Genomic DNA, 22,742 nt, shown 5'->3' on the forward strand with positions numbered 1-22,742 from the left:
CAGTAAAATTTGGGGAAAATTAGGGAAAAAAATCCCCATTAAAAATTTTATTGACGAGCGGACCTAAATCAAAGTAGCGGTACTATGTGTGAATAAAATTTGTGGGTGCTAATATAGTTTTTTTGTATAAAAATTTATTAGGTCGTTCTTACCTATAAATTTTTCAATAAGAGAGTTTTTCCTAATTTTTCGTAAAATCTATAGTCCAGTTTGATCCCTCTTGGTTAAAATACAAGTCTTTAAAGATCTCACCATGCATATAAGAAATACAATTAATATACTCAAATTTATTCTTGGTTCATTTTAAAATTGATAAAAAAATAAAGAAAAAGTGCATCAATAAATGCTCCGTCAAACTATTAAAGGAACATAAAAAAGAAAATTCTATAGTTCCGGGATTCAGCATTTTTTATATGATATTTGGATTTGGATGATGGCAATAATTCATTCTATATCATTGTTGTTCAATGTTAAAGTCCTTAATTTGATTAAAAATTAACTAATATATCACCTCATGTCCTTAATATAAGAGCTAGTAGATTAAGAAAATTAGTTAGGTTAATTATTTGTAATAGGGTTAATACGAATTCTGATCCCTCAAATTTGGACCCGATTTGGTATTAGTCCCTGAAATTTAAAACGTGTGGTATTGGTTCCTCAAATTATGTTCGTTTCAGACCGTTGGTCCCTAGCATCTTGGCACCATTAAATTGTACTAATATGGCATTAACACTGTTAACTAGAGCCGGTAATATGGGGCTCAACCCACCAACCCGCCAACAAGTGGCGGGTTGGGTTGATAAAAATTAGGACCATTTTAAAATGGAAGTTTTGAGCCCATAACCGCCAAGCCCAAACCCGCGGCGGGCTAACCCGCAGGGTTGGCGGGCCAACCCGTTTAACCATTTTTTTTTTTTGGCAAATTTTTCCCTTTGCCTCTTAGTCTCTACACTCTTAGCCTAGTCCACAGTGCAATAGTGAGCAGTCCATGTCCAATAATCTAACACGGCAACACCAACACGGTCCCATTTTCACATTTTGCTTGCGTGTCGCACTCCTTCCAGACTCCCAACTCTCCCAAACCCAGTCTCCCAATCGCCCTCGGCCAGTCCTAACTCCCAAGTTCCAAGTCCCAAGCCCCAAGCTCTCTGCTCTTTGTCTTTGCTTTGCGCCTTTGCCCTAGCTCATGAGTGATGATTGAGCACTTGATAGTTGATACTTGATAGTGATTTGTGTAGTGACATTGTGTTTGTGACTTTGTGGTAGTGTTAATTTGGATTTATGTTTTAATTTGAGATGTTTGTTAAATTATTAAGGACATATCATGTTCATTTAATCATATGTTTAACATTTTAATATATTTGAAACTTGAAACTTGGAACTTTGGATGGGTTCCATGTTTTATTTATGATAATTTCTATTTGCATGTTTTATTTTAGATAGTTAGGAATTTGGGACTTTGAGTAGGTTTTATTAAAAAAAAGTTAAAAACAAAAAACAAAATTTGGCGGGTTGGCGGGCCTAACCCGCCAACCCACCCTAGCGGGCTGGGTTGAAAAAATTCCAGCCCGTCAGAAAACGGTCCTAAAAAGCCCAGCCCGCCAAGCTTCAGGCCCGCCACGAGCCAACCCATAATCGGCGGGTTGGCCCATATTACCGGCTCTACTGTTAACCAATGAGTTGGACATATAGGTCGCATATGACCTGGACATGAACCGGAAAAAAAATGACAGGTCAAGATTCAGATCAACAAATTATTTCTGTTCTTAAAAAAATTGTCAGATTCCATGTAATGCACGGGTATATGGACCTATACTTTTTTGTGACAACATCCATTGTTGAGATTGCACCTCGCACTGATGATGTGCTTTGACCTAACGATGAAAGACATGGGTTTGGCCCGGTGGGTATTTGTTATGGCCGCTGCCTCCGGCAAAGTTGAAAGTCAAAAGTTCTTGCCAATTGAATCCCATTACCTGGTTGGGAAGCAAGGCCTGCTAGTCAATGTAGGTGGTGAGTTCTTTTCTAGCATCCATGAGTTCACTACCCAGCTGATTCAGGCGGTGCTGGAGGACGAAGATAATGCCGAAGCAGCCGTACACCGGGTCTTAGAGACGGGGCTTAGCTTCATACGCTAAGGATCTGACAGCGTCTTCATGCTACGCCATGTTAACATCGTTCAGAATCTTGGCCACATTGCTTGCCCCAAAAATCTTGTGTATGCAAGCAAACTTCCGAGGGTTTTCTGCCAGAAAATATGGCGCAAACATGCATCCCGGCATGCATTTCCTCCTTTGCTTCTTGCAGGCCGCACACGATGGTGGGTTCGTCAACGATGACATCTCTCACTCCCTCTCTCTCTACACCTAATAATAATCCAACTGTTGCAAAATTTAGTAGTAACAAAGCAACTCATGAAACAACAATATAGAATCATCAAGCAACATGAATAAACTAATTTCCATGGCTAGGGTTTGAAGCGCACATGGTTTAAGTTAGGGTTTCAAATAGTTTAAGAGCCTTTCATACCTAGACATTGATTCTGAATCTTGACTTGTCATTTTTTTTCCGGTTCATGTCCAGGTCATATACCACCTATATGTCTAACTCATCAGTTCATGTCCAGATCATATGCCACCTAAATGTCTAACTCATCGGTTAATGGTGTTAATGCCATGTCAGCAGAATTTAACGGTGCCAAGATGCCAGGAACCAATGGTTTGAAACGGACATAATTTGAGGAACCAATACCACACGTTTTAAATTTCAGGGACCAATACCAAATTGGGCCCAAATTTGAGGGACCAAAATTTATATTAACCCTTTGTAATAAATAGGTATTGTTTTTCTTAAAATACGCCTGCTAATCATGTGTATTAATTAAAACTACCATTTAATAAAACATTTAGCATGTTACAAGAGCTACTTTGAAAAAAATTGAATAAATATGAGACAAAATAGATTAGGGTTTTATATTTAGAACCAAATTGAATCTCAAACTAGCTTTTATATTAAGTACATGAGGTAGTATAAAATACTTTTACCCCACCCCTCCCACATGCGATAATATGTAAAATTAATTTTTTTCGTTCCATTCTTAAATATTTAAATGTCATGAGAAAGAGTATATTTCTAAATATTAAGGGTGATATAGGTAGTTTAGATTCTTTATCATGGGTATTTTTGGAAGCATATACGTTAATTACACTTAGAAACCTGTATTTTTCTTTTTCTTTTGCCGGCTTAAGAACCTGTATTGGTCTATTGGGACTTATATTCAGGGACAAAAGAAGGGGTTGATTTTTTTTTTCGCCAACCAAAAAGAAGGGATTCATTTAATATATGATCCAATTTCCACTATCGTTAGGGATATGTTTGGCTGCTAAGGGGTTAGATGGAATGAAATGTTCCATTATTGTTTGAGTTTTCCCCCTGCCTGCCATTGTTTGATTTACTCCTTTTTGTGATGCTTAAAGTTTTTCGACAACCAGGTTAATTTCTATATGTATTAATGACTCCATTTCCTAGTTGGGACAAATTAATAAATTCTAACTCTGGGATTGAAAACAAAAGCGAAAAGTAAAAAAGAAAATGTTTTTAATGATTAAGATTCAAGAATGTTGATTTAAGCAGAAGCATGATTTGATGATTAAAATTCGTCTAAGTCTTTTCCTTCCCACGTCCAATATGTATCTTCTCTGGGGAGGTTCCATCCCTTTCCAGTAAAATGAACCAACAATGCATATGGGGAATGTATTTCTTCATCAATGCCATAGGAAAATAAATTAGGATTAGACCAAGTCAGTTCGCAATAAAAGTGTTAAGTAACTAATTTATAAATATTAAAAAAATTATTAAAATTCGTAATTTGCAATAAATGTATGTTGTTTTTCTTAAAATACCCCTCATTTGCTTTGAATCATTCATAATAAGGACTGAAGGTGTATTTATCTTATCACGTATGTTTGTTTGTAAAAAGACACCACACCACACATAGTAATTAGATCCTTGGGTGGCTGGTCCTTGTCAGCCTTAGGTGGCAATAATTTGTAAAATACTCCCGAGCCAGAAACAATTGGGAAAAATATTGATTAGATCCTATGTATTTTATAATCTGGCCCAAAAATTTTATTTTACCAGGTGTCCTCTGCCAAAAGGACAAACATGGGAAAAAATGTATAATGATACTGTGCTACCACAGAAAGAATTTAAAAGTAATGCACTATTAATAATAATAATTAAACATTTCTGGTCACGTCACGCCATCCCTAAAAAGATTTCCTGAAGTCTAGTTTTCTTTCTTCAAATTTTGTGAAGTCACTGCTAACATGTTTTTTTTTCTATGTTTATATCTTTTAGTCAACTATATTTGTTCATTACGAGTCTAAAAAACACAACGCTTGAAGAAGTTTAGGAAAATTAACGTTAACCATTGTAATATTTGCCCTTTAGTTTTGTCCGTTTACACTGTGGATTTATTTCTTTCTCGCAATAAAACTTTAGTCACCCAATTAAATTTCTGGATGCACCATCCCTGAAAACATCTTAGAATTCTTAATTTATAATTCTTTGTCAGATAATTCTATGGGATATGATGATCATATTTGGTAGAGATCAGAACTAGTTTCAGTACCCATCACAGTGAATCACAGTGATGTGCACTGTGATGCTTACCGTTAGAGTGAAATATAAACCATTCAACATCGGTTTTAATAGTCTAGATTTAAACTTTTCAACTAATAACTTTTAAATAAAAAATTTATGTTTTAAAAAACTTACAGTTAAGAGATTACATTTATTTTCAATTATTTAAATATTAAAAAAATATTTTTTTTTGAATAACAAAAACATTAAATATTAAATCTCAACCATCTATATTAAATTTGAATGGTTGAGATTTGATGAGCATCATGATGCTTGCTATTGCGATGAGCACTGAAATTGGTTCCGGTAGAGAGAAATCTGCTTCGTTTGAATAGATAATATAAACTATATTGAATATAGAATATATCACTAGAATATTCCTCCAAATTATTGTTCAGTTTACATCAAGACAGCTATTAATATTGGTGAATATATACCTGTTTGTCACCAAAATTTCTTTACTGTAAATTATTGAAGTGTTGGCGTTTGTTAATAAATGCTTAATTTGCTGTCAAGATCTACTAATTAAGAGTGGCAATTTGTAACATTTCAAAAATATGCATCATGTTTAATTATTGCTTACGGAACCTATTTGTTTATCTCAAAATGATAATAACTAAACAATGAACACCACTTTATATGCGACCAGCACCCAAAAGATATTGAAGTAAAGGGTTGAAGAATTCAAAAGAGGCGAAAGTCAGACAATTCAAAAATAATTCTTCAGGTGAGTAAATACCTATCTATAAAAAGCAAGATTGCAAGCGGTAGATGACAAGTATTCACACAGAATCACAAAGATGAGCATTTCCCAAAGATGGAGAATACTAAGTGGACAAGATCATTGGGAGGGTCTTCTAAACCCTCTTGATATTGATCTCCGAAGGTACATAATCCACTATGGAGAAAGAACACAAGCCACTTATGATACTTTCATCTCAGAAAAAGCTTCCAAGTTTGCAGGAGCAAGCAAGTACGCCAAGAGGAACTTGTTCACAAGGGTGGGTTTGGAGAATGGGAATCCCTTCAAGTATAGTGTGACCAAGTATTTGTATGCAACAGCACAAATCGCTGTTCCTGAAGCTTTTATAATACGATCATTGTCACCGGAAGCTTGGAGCAGGGAATCAAACTGGATAGGGTATGTTGCTGTGGCCACGGATGAAGGCAAAGCTGTGTTAGGAAGGAGGGATATTGTAATTGCTTGGAGAGGAACAATAAAAACGTTGGAGTGGATTAATGATTTCCAGTTTCTGTTGGTTCCTGCTCCTATAATTTTTGGCGGTTCTGGGTTAATCGATCCTAAAGTACATCAGGGTTGGTACTCTATGTACACTTCAGACAATCCTGATTCTCCATTCAACACGACTAGTGCAAGAGATCAGGTATTTGTTTTCTTTCTTTTTCTTTTGTTTAGAGAACTACTCATCATCGTAATCCATGTTATACTCTAACTAATCTGAAAGTCAAAACGCAACATGAGAGTAGCTGAATCTGCTTGGACCAATGCCTATTTGTGATACTGAGTTATACTAATGATTTGTGGAGATTAAAAAAATTAGTTAAATCAGCAATTTGTGAAAAAATATTTGTTGATTTCCTTGAAGCATTCTTTTTAATTATTTGCACTGGAAACTACTTATTTGATGGAAAACCCTCTTAATATGTGCAACTAATTCGGAGAGTTTAGGAAAAAAAATATAAATTTGGAAGATAAAGTAAATTGATATCTTACGTTTGGGGTCGAAGAAAAATACCCTACTAGCTCTTATATTTAGGATCGGATTGAGTATTTAATTTGTTTTTTTTTTTGAATTGTGAATCTTAGTGTTAGTCTCAATTTAAAATATGTTGTCAATTGGTTGAATTTCACATAGATTTAGTTTCAATGAAGATAGCTTGGGACGTAGTTGGATGGAGTTTATTAAAATTTTGTAAACTCATTCAAATTTTCAACCACTTCAAATTCATAGGATTATTCAGATTCGACCATCTCTTTATAGTTTTAGATAGCGCCGTCGATAAGGGCCAATCTGGCCCTAAAGTATTAGCCCTTGAAGGGCTAGGGCCTAAAAGAGTTGGCCTTTTAAAGCCTACATACCTTAAAATCATCAAATTATTAAAGCTCAGCCCTTAGACATGCAGGTTCGAGGCTTAAAAGAGCCAGACCTTTTATTTAGTTTTTAAATTTAAATTCTTTTCAATTATTTTGAAATAAAAAATAAAAAATTTAAATTTTTTTATTCAAATTATAATATTAGTAACATACACTAATGATGTATAAAAAAAACAAACACTACTAAACTATTATCCAAACTCAGAAAAAAAAAACAACCAAAACCAAATAAAACAGGAAAAATAGAAATATAAAATGCAAGCAGCTAAACATTAACAACATTAGCATCATTATTATCTAACAACATTAGCATCATTATTATCTTCATCATCATGACCATAATCAAGATTAATAATATTTGATTGTTCTTCACCACAAGTGGACTCTTCTTTAGTGATAAAATATCAAAGTTTTTGTTTTCATAACCCTTATTTAAGGTAAAACCATGCAGTAGTTACGAGTGCAAATGAGAGCCTCAACATTTGTTAGAATAAAATAAAAGACATGTAAATTGATGATAAAGAAAGATTCATAGGCTAATGTGGTGATTAAAATGTTCAGAATATCAGCTGCTATCCTTGAAAGAATTAGATAATTTTCTAGTTTAGACTTATCTATAAAAGAGTAATCCATAATTATATAAATATCTTGATAATAATAATAAAAAATATTGGTCCTCGGCCCTAATGAGCTAACTCTTTTATTTTTGAGCCATAAAGGGCTAACTATCTGAAGCCCAATTTTCTTTTGAACCTCTTAAAATACAAGCCGGGCTCTTCACTTACAAGGGCTTAAACATGTTGGCCCGATAGGTTTGGCCTATTTTGACGGCTGTAGTTTTAGACATGTTGATGATAGTAATGAATGCTTTATGTGCAGGTCTTAAGTGAGATAAGAAGGCTTGTAGATCTATACAAGGATGAAGAAATCAGCATAACTGTAGTTGGGCATAGTTTAGGAGGTGCAATGGCAACCCTAAACGCAGTGGACATAGCTCAAAATGGCTATAACAAGCCAACAAACGTGCCAGAAAAAGCATGTCCTGTCACAGCCTTTCTATATGCCAGCCCTCGAGTTGGAGAACTGAACTTCAATAGGGTTTTCACTGGCTTGGAAGATCTAAGAGCTTTAAGAATTAAGAATATTCTTGACATTGTTCCAAACTATCCCACTTTGCCCTATTTGGATGTGGGTGAAGAACTAATAATGAATACTCAGAAATCACCGTACTTGAAGAGTCCAGGGAATATCATTACTTGGCATATGTTGGAGTGTTACTTGCACGGCGTTGCAGGAACACATGGACTTGATGGAGACTTTGAATTGGAGGTGAATCGTGATATTGCACTTGTGAACAAGGATACAGATGCTTTAAAAGATGAAAATCTTGTTCCTGAGTTATGGTGGGTTGAGAAAAATAAGGGAATGGTTCAACAATTAGATGGTTCGTGGGAGCTGATGGATCACGAGGAGGATGACTTTTGATTCGTCTCAAAGGTTGTATATAAAATGTGGCTTGTTGTATTTCTGGATGAGTGTTTCAATAAATTATCAACAATGCTTGTATTTGTTGCTTCAAATATGGAGTCTGTTTATGTTGTAACCCATAAAATATTGATTCTGTGTATTCGAATAAAATATCCATGTCGTAAGAGAGTGATCTGTTCATTTAGCTGATTAAACCTCTTTGTCGTGTGCTTGGGAGTCAAATTTGAAATAAGATTTCCAAGTTATACAATATAGCATAATTTGAGTTGTTCACTTATTGAGAAGCCTTTTATTTAAAGTTTTAAGTTAACTGAGTGCTAAAAACATAAATATAATATGGTTTGATATGATTACCATGTGCTAAAAACATAAATATAATAGGGTTTGATATGATTTATCAAAAACTGATTCAAATCCTAATGCTACTTGTTTTTTATCTTTTGTTTAATAAAAAGGGAATGATATGGAAATTGACTGGATTTAGGGAATGCAATGAATGAAAACCTGTTGAGAAAGAGACTTGAGCCATCCGAGTTCAATTGAATGATATGGGAGTTTAAATGATGCAATTTGGATTGACAAAGTGTAGTTGGTTCCTTTAGCAATAGTCACATCATCAAACAAGAACATGCCAATAACATAATCATCAAAGAACTCAAATAGGAGACATATATTAACATATATAGTTCAAGCATCCAATCTACACAAACCAATTCCAAATCTCAAAGATGCTAATCCATGAAGTAAACCGTGAAAGGAACTCAAATCTCAACACAGTACAATGATAAATCTAAGACTGGGAAAAATTAGAATGCATAAGGAGAAGATGAATCAAGCTAGGATAACTCCCCATGATAAATATGACAATTTTACCCTTTTAATGTTATTTTCATGCGGTTACTCTTGGATCATAATAAAGCATATATGATGTAATCATGGCCAAAATACATAGTAAAAACCGCACCAAAGACATATAAAATGCTATACTATACAAGATAGGAGCACGTCAATGGCATTGACTTTGTCCGTTTCCTCATAAGTTCTATGCTATATGTTTCTGATGCTGACTCCTCACAATTTATATTCCTCAATTTGCATCTTGTGAGAGGACTCCTCGATTTTCCAAGCTAGCTTTAACATACTTTTTCTTCTTTTAGGTTCAAGCTAGCATTTCACTTGTTTCTTTTTTGACATCTCAGTGTCCAATTTTCTTTTTGTAATCTGCGTCAGTTATTCGCTGAATATCTCTAATATCCGCGATATGCTCAAGATTTCTTGCATAAACAATTTTCTTAATTAAGATATTTTTTTTATTTCTTTAAATATTCAACCACTAAGTCAAATATCATGTTATTCGAAATAATTAGGAGATAATTTTTTATTATCAAAATAAATAATTCATTGGCTGAGAGGTTGATCTCAACGGCATAACTAAAAAACGTCTTGCCTTTAGTTTGTGATTTATTTGTACAATAATGATATTTAAATGCAACTATTAACTGGCTCGGTGAAATTAAAAAAAAAAATCTAATCAAGTGTTCAACTAGATACACTATCCTTAGTTCTTAATATCAGAGGTAATTGGGAGCTTGATTTGGTTTTAAATATAAAATTTTAATTCACTTTATCTATCATATTTATCATGTTTTTCTAAACTATATCTATTGATTAAACATATTAAGAAAACGTGTATTGAGGAGTAATTTTAATGCAGATGATTTAAGAAGATATTTTAAAGAGATTAATACACTTTTTGACAATTTATCCAAATTAGTTAAGTAGATTTTATATTAAAGATCAGAGGTAGTATATAATAGAAAACATCAAATTAAATTAATAAAGTAGCTTAGCATATGTCCTTCTTAAAATAATTGAAACATTGCTTGCAGCACTAAAGTTGTAAAAATAAAAATTTCGAATATTTATACTATTGAAGCCGACGTTATCATCGCATTCAACCGGAAGGAGCACAAAAAAAAAAAAAAAAAAAATCCATGAATGAACCTTACACGGCTTTAGTAGGACAATTATGTTGGAGTATAAGTACGAGTGTAGGACAATTATGTTGGCAAAAAAAAAAAAGGACAATTATGAATTAATTAATATTAAATAATATTAATGTTATATATCACAGAACATGCATAGGACGCTTGGATTTAATTAGAACCGGCTTGAAAAAAGAAATATTTCAGGGAAAACGATAGAATACAAAAACATCATAGTACGACAGAAAATTTTCTAAATATAATATGATCTTACAAGAAAAAGCCATTCAAATATATATATATATAATGGATATGTTACTGAATTTTTATTCTAACATTTATAATCACTCAGTAAAATTTATAGTCTAGTACTTTATTTTACACCCTCTAGTTTAAAATACAAGGCTTTAAAGATCTCGCCGTGCATACTAAGAAATGCAATTAATATGTATGAATTTTTTTTTCCACATATCATCAAGGACTTGTATTTTGCAATGAAGGTGGTGGTTTTTCTATAAACATAAATTGTTTTTAGTTCTTGGGACACAGCAGATTTTACATGATATTTGGATTGGATGGTGATAATAATCTATTCTATATCGTTGTTTAAAGCTCTTTGATTGAGAAATCTTTTATTGATTCAAACTCCAGTTTTTAGTATATATAAGAACTAGCTCAAAATTATATTCAATCTTAAATATAAAACTTCAATCTAACTTGTCTCTTAGGTTTATAATGTTTTTTCCCCTCCAAAGTGTCCATATTAATTGTAAGGGGATAATACATTTCTTCAATGTCATAGGAAAATAGATTAAACTTATATCAATTTTTTTGAAAACACATAGTAATTAGATCCTTAGGTGGCTGGTCCTTGTCAGCGTTAGGTGGCAATAATTTGTAATAAAATACCCCCGAGTCAAAAACGCTTGTGGAAAATAGTGATTAGATCCCAAATATTTTATAATCTGGCCCGAAGAATTTGTTCTATCCTGTGTCCTCTGCCAGAAAAACGTGTGCTATCACAAAAAGAATTTCAAAATAATGCACTATTCATAATAATAATTAAACATTTCTGTTCACATCACGCTATACCTAAAAAGATTTCCTTAAGTGTAATTTCATTTTTCAAATTTTCTTAAGCCACTGCTTACATGTTTTTTCTATGTTTATATATCTTTTACTGTTTTTAGTCAACTACATTTGTTTATTACGAGTTTAAAAAACACAACCCTTGAGGAAGTCTACGAAAACATTACTTCCTTTGTTAACGTTAAACTTTGTAATATTTGGCCTTTTGGATTTATATCTCTCTGGCCAATAACACTTTAGTCCACCAATTAATTTCTGGATGCACCATACATGAAGAAACATCTTATACACTCCCAATTTCCTAATTTAGAATTCTGTCAGATTATTATATGGGATATGATGATCAGATTTGGCAGAGATCTGCTTCGTTTGAACAGATAATATAAAGTAAATTAAATATAGAATACTACCTCCAGTCCTAACTATAAGAGCCGGTTGACTAATTTGAGTAGATTAAGAAAATAAGTTAAGCTAGTTATTTATAATAAATATGTATTATCTTTCCTAAAATAAATATGAGAGACAAAGTGGATTAGAGTCATATATTTAAGACCAAAATAAAAGTCAAACAAGGTTTTATATTAAGAACTGGAGATAGTATATCACTAGAATGTTCCTCCAAATTATTGTTCATTTTGCATCAAGATAGCTATTAACTTTAATTGCTAGTTATGAGCAATTGCTTTAATACTGATGATGAATGCATACCTGTAGCCCGATATTTACATTTTCTAATTGTTACCAAAATTCTTTAATATAAATTATTGAAGTGTCGGCGTTTGCTAATAAAAGCTCAATTTGCCGTCAAGATCTACTAAGAGTGACAATCTGTACCATTTCAAAACTATGCATCATGTGTGGTGCAAACCGCATTATTATTGGTTACGAAACTAATAGTTCATCTCAAAATGATAAACTATATTATCATTTATAAGATTCGCACCCAAAAGATATTGAAGTAAAGGATTGAAAAATTCAAAGAGGGGAAAGTCAGACAATTCAAAAATAATCCGTCAAATGAAGTATTAGCTATCTATAAAAGGCAAGATTGCAAGTGGTGGATGATAAGTATCCACACAGAAACACAAATAAAGAAACACACAAAGATGAGCATTGCCCAAAGATGGAGAATCCTAAGTGGACAAGATCATTGGGAGGATCTTCTAAACCCTCTCGACATTGATCTCCGAAGGTACATAATCCACTATGGAGAAAGAACACAAGCCACTTATGATACTTTCATCTCAGAAAAAGCTTCCAAGTTTGCAGGAGCAAGCAAGTACGCCAAGCGGAACTTGTTCACAAGGGTAGGTTTGGAGAATGGGAATCCCTTCAAGTATAGTGTGACTAAATATCTGTATGCAACATCACAAATCGCCGTTCCTGAAGCTTTTATAATACAATCATTGTCACCGGAAGCTTGGAGCAGGGAATCAAACTGGATTGGGTATGTTGCTGTGGCCACAGATGAAGGCAAAGCTGTGTTAGGAAGGAGAGATATTGTGATTGCTTGGAGAGGAACAATAAAAACATTGGAATGGATTAACGATTTCCAGTTTCTGTTGGTTCCTGCTCCTATAATTTTTGGTGGTTCTGGGTTAATGGATCCTAAAGTGCATCAGGGTTGGTACTCTATGTACACTTCAGCTAATCCTGATTCTCCATTCAACACAAGAAGCGCAAGAGACCAGGTATTTGTTTTCCCTCGTTTTTGATCGTTAACTACTCGTGATAGAGAGCCATATTAGATTCTAACTAATCTGAGGGTTAAATCCCCAAATAAGAGTAGTTTTCATTAAAGTATATTTTGCAGGGCTAGTAACGCGGATTAACCCTCTCAGCCAACCCGAGGCCACTTACACATGGGTTGGCCTACCTATACCTTTTCAAAAAAAAAAAAAAAAAAACTAATTTTTCATATTTTTTCTCATACAATATTCAAAGAAATGTAACAAAATCCTTGTTTCTCCTTCAAATATTCTGTTGAAAGCACCAAATAAATGATCTAGGTGCTTTTCTCTAATTTTTCATGAGAGATGGCAATGTGGCATATAATAATATAATTACAATAATTAATAAAATTTTAAAAAAATATGGATTAGCCTATAGGTTGGGGGTTGACCTCCACGAGTATATGGGCTAAAAAAGGCCTGCATAAAAGCGGTGTTGCATCTCACCTACTCAAACCTGCCATTTTTTGTGAGTTGAGCCTGCAAACCCAACTCATATTTTCAACTATAACATTTTATATGCATAGAGACTCGAACGCAGGCCATTGTACTTAAGCCATACCAAGCGCTTATTGGTGATATTTAGTTTATGCTTTGAATTGTGAACTTTAATGTTAGCCTTAGTTCAAATTACTTTGTCAATTGATTAAATTTCAGACTTAGGTCCAATAATAAAGATAGCTTTAGTGAAATGGATGAAGTTTACCAAAATTTAGTAAAATTCATTCAAATTCAGCATAACTGTAGCTGGACATCTTGAGATTGAGATGGTGATTAATGAATGCTATTTTTTTTTTTGAATGCTTTATGTGCAGGTCTTAAGTGAGATAAGAAGGCTTGTAGATCTATACAAGGATGAAGAAATCAGCATAACTGTAGTTGGACACAGTTTAGGAGGTGCACTCGCAACCCTAAATGCAGTGGACATAGCTCAAAATGGCTATAACAAGCCGACAGACACACCAGAAAAAGCATGTCCTGTCACAGCCTTTCTATATGCATGCCCTCGAGTTGGAGAACTGAACTTCAATAGGATTTTCACTGGCTTGGAAGATCTGAGAGCTTTAAGAATTAAGAATATTCTTGATATTGTTCCAAATTATCCAACTTTGCCCTATCTGGATGTGGGTGAAGAACTGATAATGAATACTCAGCAATCACCGTACTTGAAGAGTCCAGGGAATATCCTTACTTGGCATAACTTGGAATGTTACTTGCACGGCGTTGCAGGGACACATGGAGTCATTGGAAATTTTGAATTGGAAGTGAATCGTGATGTTGCACTGGCGAACAAGGGTGCTGATGCTTTGAAAGATGAAAATCTTGTTCCTGAGTCATGGTGGGTTGAGAAGAACAAGGGAATGGTTCAACAATTAGATGGTTCTTGGGAGCTGATGGATCATGAGGAGGATGACTTCTAACGATTCGTCAAGGTGACTAAATAAAACGTGGCTTGTTGTGTTTCTGACAAGTGTTTGAATAAAATATCAACAATGCGTGTATTGTTCATGGAAGAAAAAACCGGACCGGACCGGCCGGTTCAACCGGAAAACCGGTGAACCGGTCTAGTGTCCGGTCTGGTTTACTAGGTGAACCGAATACTGTTCAAATCGGTATTGAACCGGTTAAATCGGTCAAAACCGGTGTTAAACCGGATAAACCGCCAATTGGAGTGGGTCAGCCGGTTCAGTGATTTTTCCCCTCCTTCCGGTGCAAAACAACATCGATCGGTCATTGGAAAAAAAAAAACAAAGAAAAACCCAAATCTGGTTGATCTCTAATATGATCTGGAGAAAGAAATGAAAAGAAGAAAAGAAACTCCATATTTGTTTGCCTGTCCGTGGAATCTATGCTCAGTCTTCTAATCGAACTTTGCCGACGCTCGTGGTCATTGTTTTCACTCTGTGTCTTGCTCTATCGCCGTCTCTTACTGCATGGCTGTTGCTGCTGGACTTCATCTCAGTAGTTCTCTTCCAAGACGCAGCTCGTGTTGTTGGAAGAAAAAGAGAAAGAAAAGGAAGAAAACACCCTATGCTGGTTGAAAGTACCGTGAAAGAGATGGGAGAGGGGTGCCTCGGGGGAAAATGACGAAGCAGAAGTGCAGAGAGAGAGAAGTGAAAGTCAAATAAGCAAATAATATGATTTGATAGATCAACATGGAAGAAGGAAAGGATGGGACAAAAGGGAAGCCTTTCACGTGCTCACGCAGGAAAAAAAAAGGAGAGAGAATGAGAAATAAAAGTAAAAATGTAAACTTGGTAAGAGAAAAAGTAGAACTGATATATAAAATTTAATCGGCTGTGAATTTATGAAAAAAAAGAGAGAATAAAGAGGAAAAAAAAGAAAATAGAAAGATTAAATATATTTTTCTTATAATTAGAATATGAATTTTTTTACATATTTAATTAAATTTGGCCAAAAAACATATTTTAATTAAATTATATTATTTTAATTATTACGGTTTAATCCGGTCTGACCCCGATCTGACCCATTAACCCTTGAACCAGTACATCAACCGGTTCATTGACCGGTCCGGTTTTTTGTTCCTTGGTATTGTTGCTTCCAATTATGGAATTTATTTATGTTGTAAACCAAAATAATGATTCTGTGTGTTCGAATAAGATGTATCTATCTTGTACGTAAGTGTTTTAATAAAGCATTGACTTTGTCTCTTTCGTCATAAGTTCTATACTATATATATGTACATTGATAAAAGCTTATTTTATCATTATTTTTTATATCTTATTTGAGGATTTTATCATATTTATTGGGCTCAAATATATTAATTATGATTAATTTGAATTAAATTTATTGCATGAAAATGGAGATAAAAAGAACAAAAATATCACATTTTTATGATTTATTTTAGTTGACTGATTTTTCAAAAATACGATATTACGTTATCTTGAATTTCACTGTGGGAAAATTAAACTTAAAGCTGAAAGTGAAAAAGAACAACTGAGTGACTTAATGAATTGCAGAGAAAAACCAACAGATTTCAAAATTTACAAAGGAGGACCAAGAGGATTAAACTCACCATTCGGTTTAGGGCTCTCTCCTTCCTCTTCTTGGATCGATTGGAGACAGGGACAGCAACCTTCACCTCGTTCCCTTTCATCCTCACCATTACCCATCGCATCCTCCATCTTCATCTCCACTGCAATAGACGACCTCCATCCTCCTACAACCCATCAAGCATTGTCGACTTTCCTTTTCTTTCATCACCACCGACGATTTCGTCTTCCTCCCATTCCGCCCCCGCGACCTTCACTTCTTCATTCACCACTGCCACTTCTCTTCCAACCTTCATCACCATCATCTTCTTCCTTCCTCTTAATCCATCTTCAACCTTCGACCTTCACAACCACCAGCGATCTTATTCTATCTCCACGATAATCATAATCTTCAAGTCGCAGCTTCCGCTCTTGTAACACCTTGAATTTTCTAACTCAAGATGAGTACTAAAGAAAAAATTCATTAAAATTATTAATGGCTAAATAAAATTAGAAAAAATTATGGAATGTTGATCTTTAGAGTTTAAAAATATTTTGAAAAACTTATTTCTCCAAAATTAGTTTAAATAATTTTAAGAGAAAAATGGCTTATTTTATCAAAAATTTATGAAAAAATACTTAGAGATTTATATTTAATTTGAAAATTTTAGGATAATCATTTGAGATAGCAAAGAAGGTAATTGAGGTATAAAATCTGTAAAATGGATTAGAAATTAATTTCTAGAATTAAGGACTATTTTCTAAAAAATTCAAGAAAATAGTTAGGAGTTGACTTTTGACGTGAAATTTTTGGAGAAATTATTTTATAGGTTAAAGAAGCTAATAGATGAGGAAAATCCATATAAACTACTGTGCAATAATTTCTGAATATATTTATATTTTAGGAAAAATAGGAGAAAGGGTGGAAATGGAAGAAAGGAAAGAAATGAAGGGCCTAATGGTCCTTTCCGCTTCTCCTATTTGATTAAAAGCAGCAGCTCCATCTTTCTTCTTCATTTGCGTCTGAAACTTGAGAGAATAGAAAGAGAGAGAGACGTGAGGAAAAGAGGAGAAACGGGGAAGGAGAAGCTGATAATCGGAGGCCGTTTTCGTCCATGCAAGCTTGGATTCTGAACAAGGTGAGCCTCCTAAACCTCCTCCTATTTTTGTTTTCTGGGATTGGTGACCGGCTGGAGTGTTGATGATGAGAGGAGTTCTAGTAAGAGAAACTCCCAATCAAGGCTGAAACTTGATGATGATGAAAGAGTAATGCTTGTTGATGATAATGGAGTATTATTTTTAGTTTGCAAGTCGATTATTGTTGCTGCAAGTGAAGGGTGGCTCTGTTTTGTGATAGCCGAAATAGAGATTTTTATATTTATGGTTGTGGCTTCGCTATCCCTAGGTAACAAGCTAATAAATCTCCGTCCTTGTGTTATAGAAACGTTAATACGATGCTGTTAGGAGATGGAGTTGTTCTGTGATTTTCGAAACTAATCTCCCTGTTCTTGGTTGTGAAGTGTAGAGTTTGATGAGAAAGCTGTGTGCTATAAAATAAAGGAGCAGTGGCTGTTTGATATTTGTGAATGCTAGGGAAGAGCTTAAAATGATTAAATTACAGATAAAGGAGGTATAAGTCATGTTTAGAAGCAATAGAATGATGACTGAGTCTTGATATTGATGCTGGAAAATTGTACAACAGTGAAGATTTCAGAAAAGAGAATTATGTTTGTCAAAACTAGTAATTCTCTTTGATTAATTAATTGTTAGCTATCTAAATTATGTTTCAAGTTGTGAAATGATGGATTAAGACTAGTTATAAGAGTTACAATCTTAAAGGGACCCATTTTGTGCAAACCGAAATGGGTAAAAGATTTAAAGGAAGTGTGTATATGGTGATGTAAAGCTAAATTTTCTAGATTTAATGAGGCAACTGATTGAACAATTAAGAAGAGATAAAAGGTTCCTTAGAGAGTTATGAATAAGATAAATACATAGATTTAAGCATATATATTTAATGTAATGAATGTGGGGCTGTAAAAGTGATGATAACTCACTGATTTGGGACTTCTCTATGTTAAATAACTATTCTACTTTGTTAAATCAGGTTTGAAAGCAATGGAATAATGATTTAAATAATACATGAATGTGGGAAAATAATTTCGGATTGAGAGTAGGACTAGTTGAAGCATTATATGGGGTATTAAGCAATAGGTAGGAAAGTGAATGGAAGCTGGAAGTTGATTTGGTTTTGATGATTCATGATTATGAACTATGAGTCATTGTTTAAAGGTGATGGAGATCACTAAGGGTTGACTTGTGAATGTTCAAGTATGCTGGTAAATCTGGATAATATTTCCAGATTAAGTGTAAGGTTGTTTGAACCATTGGAGATATAAATATATGTGTGTATAGGCATGGAATGCCAGGAATACTAAATATATAGTTACTGTTTAGTAGCTTTAGATGATGAACAAGTATTCTAAGTTATTAAATTGAGTTTAGAAACTTTAAAAGAAAGGTTCAAAGTTAAAGGATGGTCTTAATTGCTTTAAATTGCTAAGTTATGATTTTGAATTTTAAAGGATAGGCTTGAACTGATGACCTGAAGTTAGGAATAATTTTCTGACTATAAAAGATAGCTGAGATTGATTGAAATTCCAGTATAAAGTTCTAAATTTTAGTTAGATGCCTTAATTGAAACTAGCTTGATATAAGATTTCAAAGTTATGGTTCAAAGGTATTTTGGAGGTACTATATAAAGGTTTTAAGAAAGGATTAACAGAAAAGTGAGGAATCGACTAATAGTTATTGAATGAAAACAACAGAAAGGTTTGAAGATTTAGTGATCGTGATTAGAATTAAACTTGGTGGCTGCTTTGGGGATCAAATAATTTAAGCTAGAAATTGATTTGAAATTTATTATTGAGGTTTGTTTGAGGTTTCCAAATGGTGGATGGAAATGGTAATTGGATATATTGACAGTCATGGTGTTTGGTAATTATTTAAAGGTGTGCGGTCAGGAAATTCTCAATGGCACAATCATTGCTTAAGGTATGGGTTAAAGATTGGCAATTGATAGAGGTTACTGGAAAGGTTGTTGGAGGAATGTTATACCAAAGATTAAGAAGATCAATAGATGGTTAGAAACTGAAATTTCTTTGTTTGGATTTAAATGATAAATATTAAGTTAATTGTGAATAAAATCTAAGAGAGCTCATAGTATTATTTTGAAAAAAATGAAATAAATTCAATTAGTGTGATTATATATATATATATATATGAATATATTTATTTGCGTGTTTTGGTCATGGGTGCAAAATTAGTGAAGTTGGATTTTAATCAAATTTACTTTATTGGGATTGAATGATTGAGGTATGAAGGGCACCATGTTGTCCTCAAATGTGATATATATATATATATATATATTTATATATAATATTGTTGACCAGAATGATCAGTTACTAAGTAAAGCAACTATATGAATTGCGATAAAGGAGATAACCCTCCAAAGAGAATGGTTCGAATAAGAAAAATTGTCCAGGATGATCAACTACTAAATAAGGCTAGAGTATAAAGAATATTTGGGATTTAAAAAGAGTTATTTAATTTATGAATTATAGTTTGGATCAAGTATTGATCTACTCTTATGAATATAATTAGTTTTGATATCTACTCAAGTCCATAAAGGAAGCAAAAGAAGAAGAAATTTGTAAGGTTTGATTTGTAGGGAAGCAGACCAGATAGTGGTTCTTTCCTACCTTACATTTGTGTATGATTGCTACATGTCTATTTTTGTCATGTGCTACTCCAAAGTATGAGAACATGTAATTTTTAATTCTTTGCATGAGTTATTAATTCACATGCAATTGGAAGATATGGGGCCTTATGTGCCTTCATTTGCCTGGCCTTATGAGCCATTATTTGTACGAGCTTACATGCCATTACAAATGTGACCTTATGAACTATTATTGACACAACCTTACGTGCCATTGTATGTCTAGCCTTATGTGTTGTTGATTACACATTCAACTATTCAATCTATTTGTCATTGCACTTAAATGCTTTATATGCATAGCTTGCAAGGTTATGTTTTGCATACTTTGTGCAATCTGCATGTGTTTGATGGAAATTACTACTGTGGGGGTTCTCCAAAATCTCACCCTCCTTTTCACGATGTACAGCAAGTGCAAGTAGCTCCAAGGGTAAGGACGTTGTAAGAGCTGAAAGTGGGCATGTATGGAGAGCAGGAATACCTGCTACTTACCTATGAAGTCAATTATTTTAGTAGTTAACTAACTAACTTATTTATATGTTTATAGGCAAGTAACCACTACTTGCTTGTGTATATACCATTTTGTATCCTCCATAAGGAGGTAAGCACTACCAGCGTACAGGTAAGTGCCATTGACCGAGATGGCTAATGTATATACCTTTGTATATAGCGTTATTATTAAATATGTGCACCTACATTATTAGTAGTACAGGCAGGGTTTAAATGTGAATCACTCATAAGTTTTCAGTTAGTATATGATTTGAAAAAAGAAATTTACCTACTTTTTTGCTGGATAGAAACTTGACGTTTAGTGATTCACAGACCTTAAAATGACCCTATAAGAGTATTAGAAAGTTAGGGGTTGCAGTTCTAACTTCTAGCATCACTAACGATGGCATTTGTCTTCCTCTTCCATGGCTGCCCATTTGTTGCAGTAGTTTGGAACTATGGTGGTAGCATTGTCTCTCTTAATGTGTAGCTAATTTCATTGTGCTTCTTGCAAATGGAGCAGCGGCTGGAGTTCCAGAGCTATCATAGGGAGTTAATTTTGTTCAATTCATTTTCTGTTATCTAAATTTGGATTCTATAGTTGTAGATTGTTGTTTTTGTAATGTTAGAGACTAAGATTTGATTACCTTTGTTGAATTGAACAATTGTGATTGTGATTAGATTTTATAGGCTTGAATGGGATATATTCATATATCCCCTATTTGAGGTCATTGCTATTGTACTGTTTGGCATGTTAGTGTGGATGATACGGTTGAATTGAGCTTATTGTTGAGTGCTTTGGTTAGGCACTCTGTTCAATGTCTCGGTTGAGCATTATTTTTAAAGCAGAATGAGCTATTTGATTTAATCACAATTGCATACTAAGTGGTTTTCAATAGTAATTTAAGAGTTGTTTATTTAACTATGGTAGTAGGAGTAATCACTAATTAAAATTCCTAGACTCAAACGATGTCTTGGGGTTTTTTTATTAAGACTTAGTGTATTGTTTTAACTCCCAAAATCTTTTGAACAAGGAAGGTCACTAATCCTTCCCAAGGAGCATTCTTATCATACATTTTATCATCCCCATTCCTATTCTACCTTTGTGAAAGAAAATATAAAAAACAGTAGTTTATATTCTTAATTCATTGCTTCTTTAGTAGTTGCGAGAGTAAAATTAATTTTCAAAACCCAAAAAATTTTTCCTTATCAATTTATTATGTTGATGTTTAGTTAATTTATGGTTTCAAATAAAGGTTCCTCAAAGTAAAACAACATAAGTTTTGCACTATACTATGTTGCCTGGGTTTATTTTTGATTGGGAATCCAAGGCGTAGGACAAAGACTCTCATCATACATCAACTTTGAATCCCATAAACTATGGATCTTGCATCATGTCGAGGCTCAATTATTCATTAAGTATATGTTATAAAATTCATGTTTTTCATTAAGTGCAAATCTGAAAGTGCTTTTGAATAATTCGTACAGACACAAATCACTGTTGTTAAAATCACATTTGAGATGAAGCATTTAAACATAAATCACATTACAACAAGAACTGTTTTTGATACAATTAAGTTTGAAAAATTAATCTTACCCAAACTTAGCTTACTGAAATCTAACAAGGAAAGAAATATCTTACACACTCAAAATTGAAACAACTATCTCGAATATTCTGAATGAAATGTTAAGTCATCTATTCTCTATTTCTTTACTCTTTTTTTTTTGGGGCTAAGCATATGTATTCTTTTATTGGAGGCGAAGCGCTGTTGTGAATGACACTTTTCTTAATGAGAATTTAAACCTTAGTTTATTATCTTGTAAAGGATTAACACATTTTGCTAGATCCAACCAATGTTGGTTCTATCTTCAGTTTCTAATACTGAAAGGAAGATTATTTGGCGTAGTGGATACATAATATTGAGGAACACGTGTTTTCAAGGAAAATTACTAGCACTCATATTACTTTTCTATTTCAACATTTGAACACACTATCGTTTTCATCATTATTTAACATCAATCCTCATTAAATCTGAAAATTTTCCAGCTTCAATAACAGTGCTTAAATCTGAAAATCTTTATTTGTGTTTGATCGGATAATATAAACTTTTTTGATGGCATCAAGATAGTATAAACTTAATTAATGATAGAATGTGCCACTAGAATATTCCTCCAAATTATTGTTCAGTTTGCATCAAGACAGCTATTAAATTTACGCGTTAGTTATGAACAGTTGCTTTGATGTTATTGAATATATAGCTGTAGCTGACACTTCCATTTTCTAATTGTTACCAAAATTTCTTTAACATAAATTATTGAAGTGTTGGCGTTTGTTAATAAATGTTCAATTTGCCATCAAGATGTACTGAGAGTGACAATTTGGAACATTTCAAAAACATGAATCATGTGTAGAGCAAGCCATTATTATTGCTT

General features: G+C 33.5%; 2 protein-coding genes across 2 annotated transcripts; both read left to right on the forward strand.

Moving 5' to 3' along the window:
* Nucleotides 1-5,428: 5,428 nt before the first annotated feature.
* On the forward strand, nt 5,429-8,529 carry LOC114731814 (phospholipase A1-IIgamma-like). Its single transcript, XM_028919067.1, has 2 exons — nt 5,429-6,029; nt 7,640-8,529. Exons 1-2 carry the CDS (start codon nt 5,445-5,447, stop codon nt 8,243-8,245), a joined length of 1,191 nt encoding a protein of 396 aa, XP_028774900.1. The 5' UTR covers nt 5,429-5,444; the 3' UTR covers nt 8,246-8,529.
* A 3,859-nt stretch (nt 8,530-12,388) lies between these two features.
* Nucleotides 12,389-14,551, forward strand: LOC114731817 (phospholipase A1-IIgamma-like). The gene is made up of 2 exons (XM_028919070.1): nt 12,389-13,013; nt 13,868-14,551. Exons 1-2 carry the CDS (start codon nt 12,429-12,431, stop codon nt 14,471-14,473), a joined length of 1,191 nt encoding a protein of 396 aa, XP_028774903.1. The 5' UTR covers nt 12,389-12,428; the 3' UTR covers nt 14,474-14,551.
* The last annotated feature ends 8,191 nt before the right edge of the window (nt 14,552-22,742 follow it).

The sequence above is a fragment of the Neltuma alba genome, unplaced genomic scaffold, assembly GCF_004799145.2.
Source record: "Neltuma alba isolate B1F8T4 unplaced genomic scaffold, ASM479914v2 tig00012846_pilon, whole genome shotgun sequence".
In the NCBI taxonomy this organism is placed as follows: Eukaryota; Viridiplantae; Streptophyta; class Magnoliopsida; order Fabales; family Fabaceae; genus Neltuma; species Neltuma alba.

What these genes read in the sequence shown, in the direction of transcription:
- LOC114731814 (XM_028919067.1), top strand. Translation starts at nt 5,445, where the DNA reads ATGAGCATTTCCCAAAGATGGAGAATACTAAGTGGACAAGATCATTGG. An exon ending in CGACTAGTGCAAGAGATCAG is followed by an intron (nt 6,030 to 7,639) that starts GTATTTGTTTTC and finishes CTTTATGTGCAG; the next exon opens with GTCTTAAGTGAGATAAGAAG.
- LOC114731817 (XM_028919070.1), top strand. Translation starts at nt 12,429, where the DNA reads ATGAGCATTGCCCAAAGATGGAGAATCCTAAGTGGACAAGATCATTGG. An exon ending in CAAGAAGCGCAAGAGACCAG is followed by an intron (nt 13,014 to 13,867) that starts GTATTTGTTTTC and finishes CTTTATGTGCAG; the next exon opens with GTCTTAAGTGAGATAAGAAG.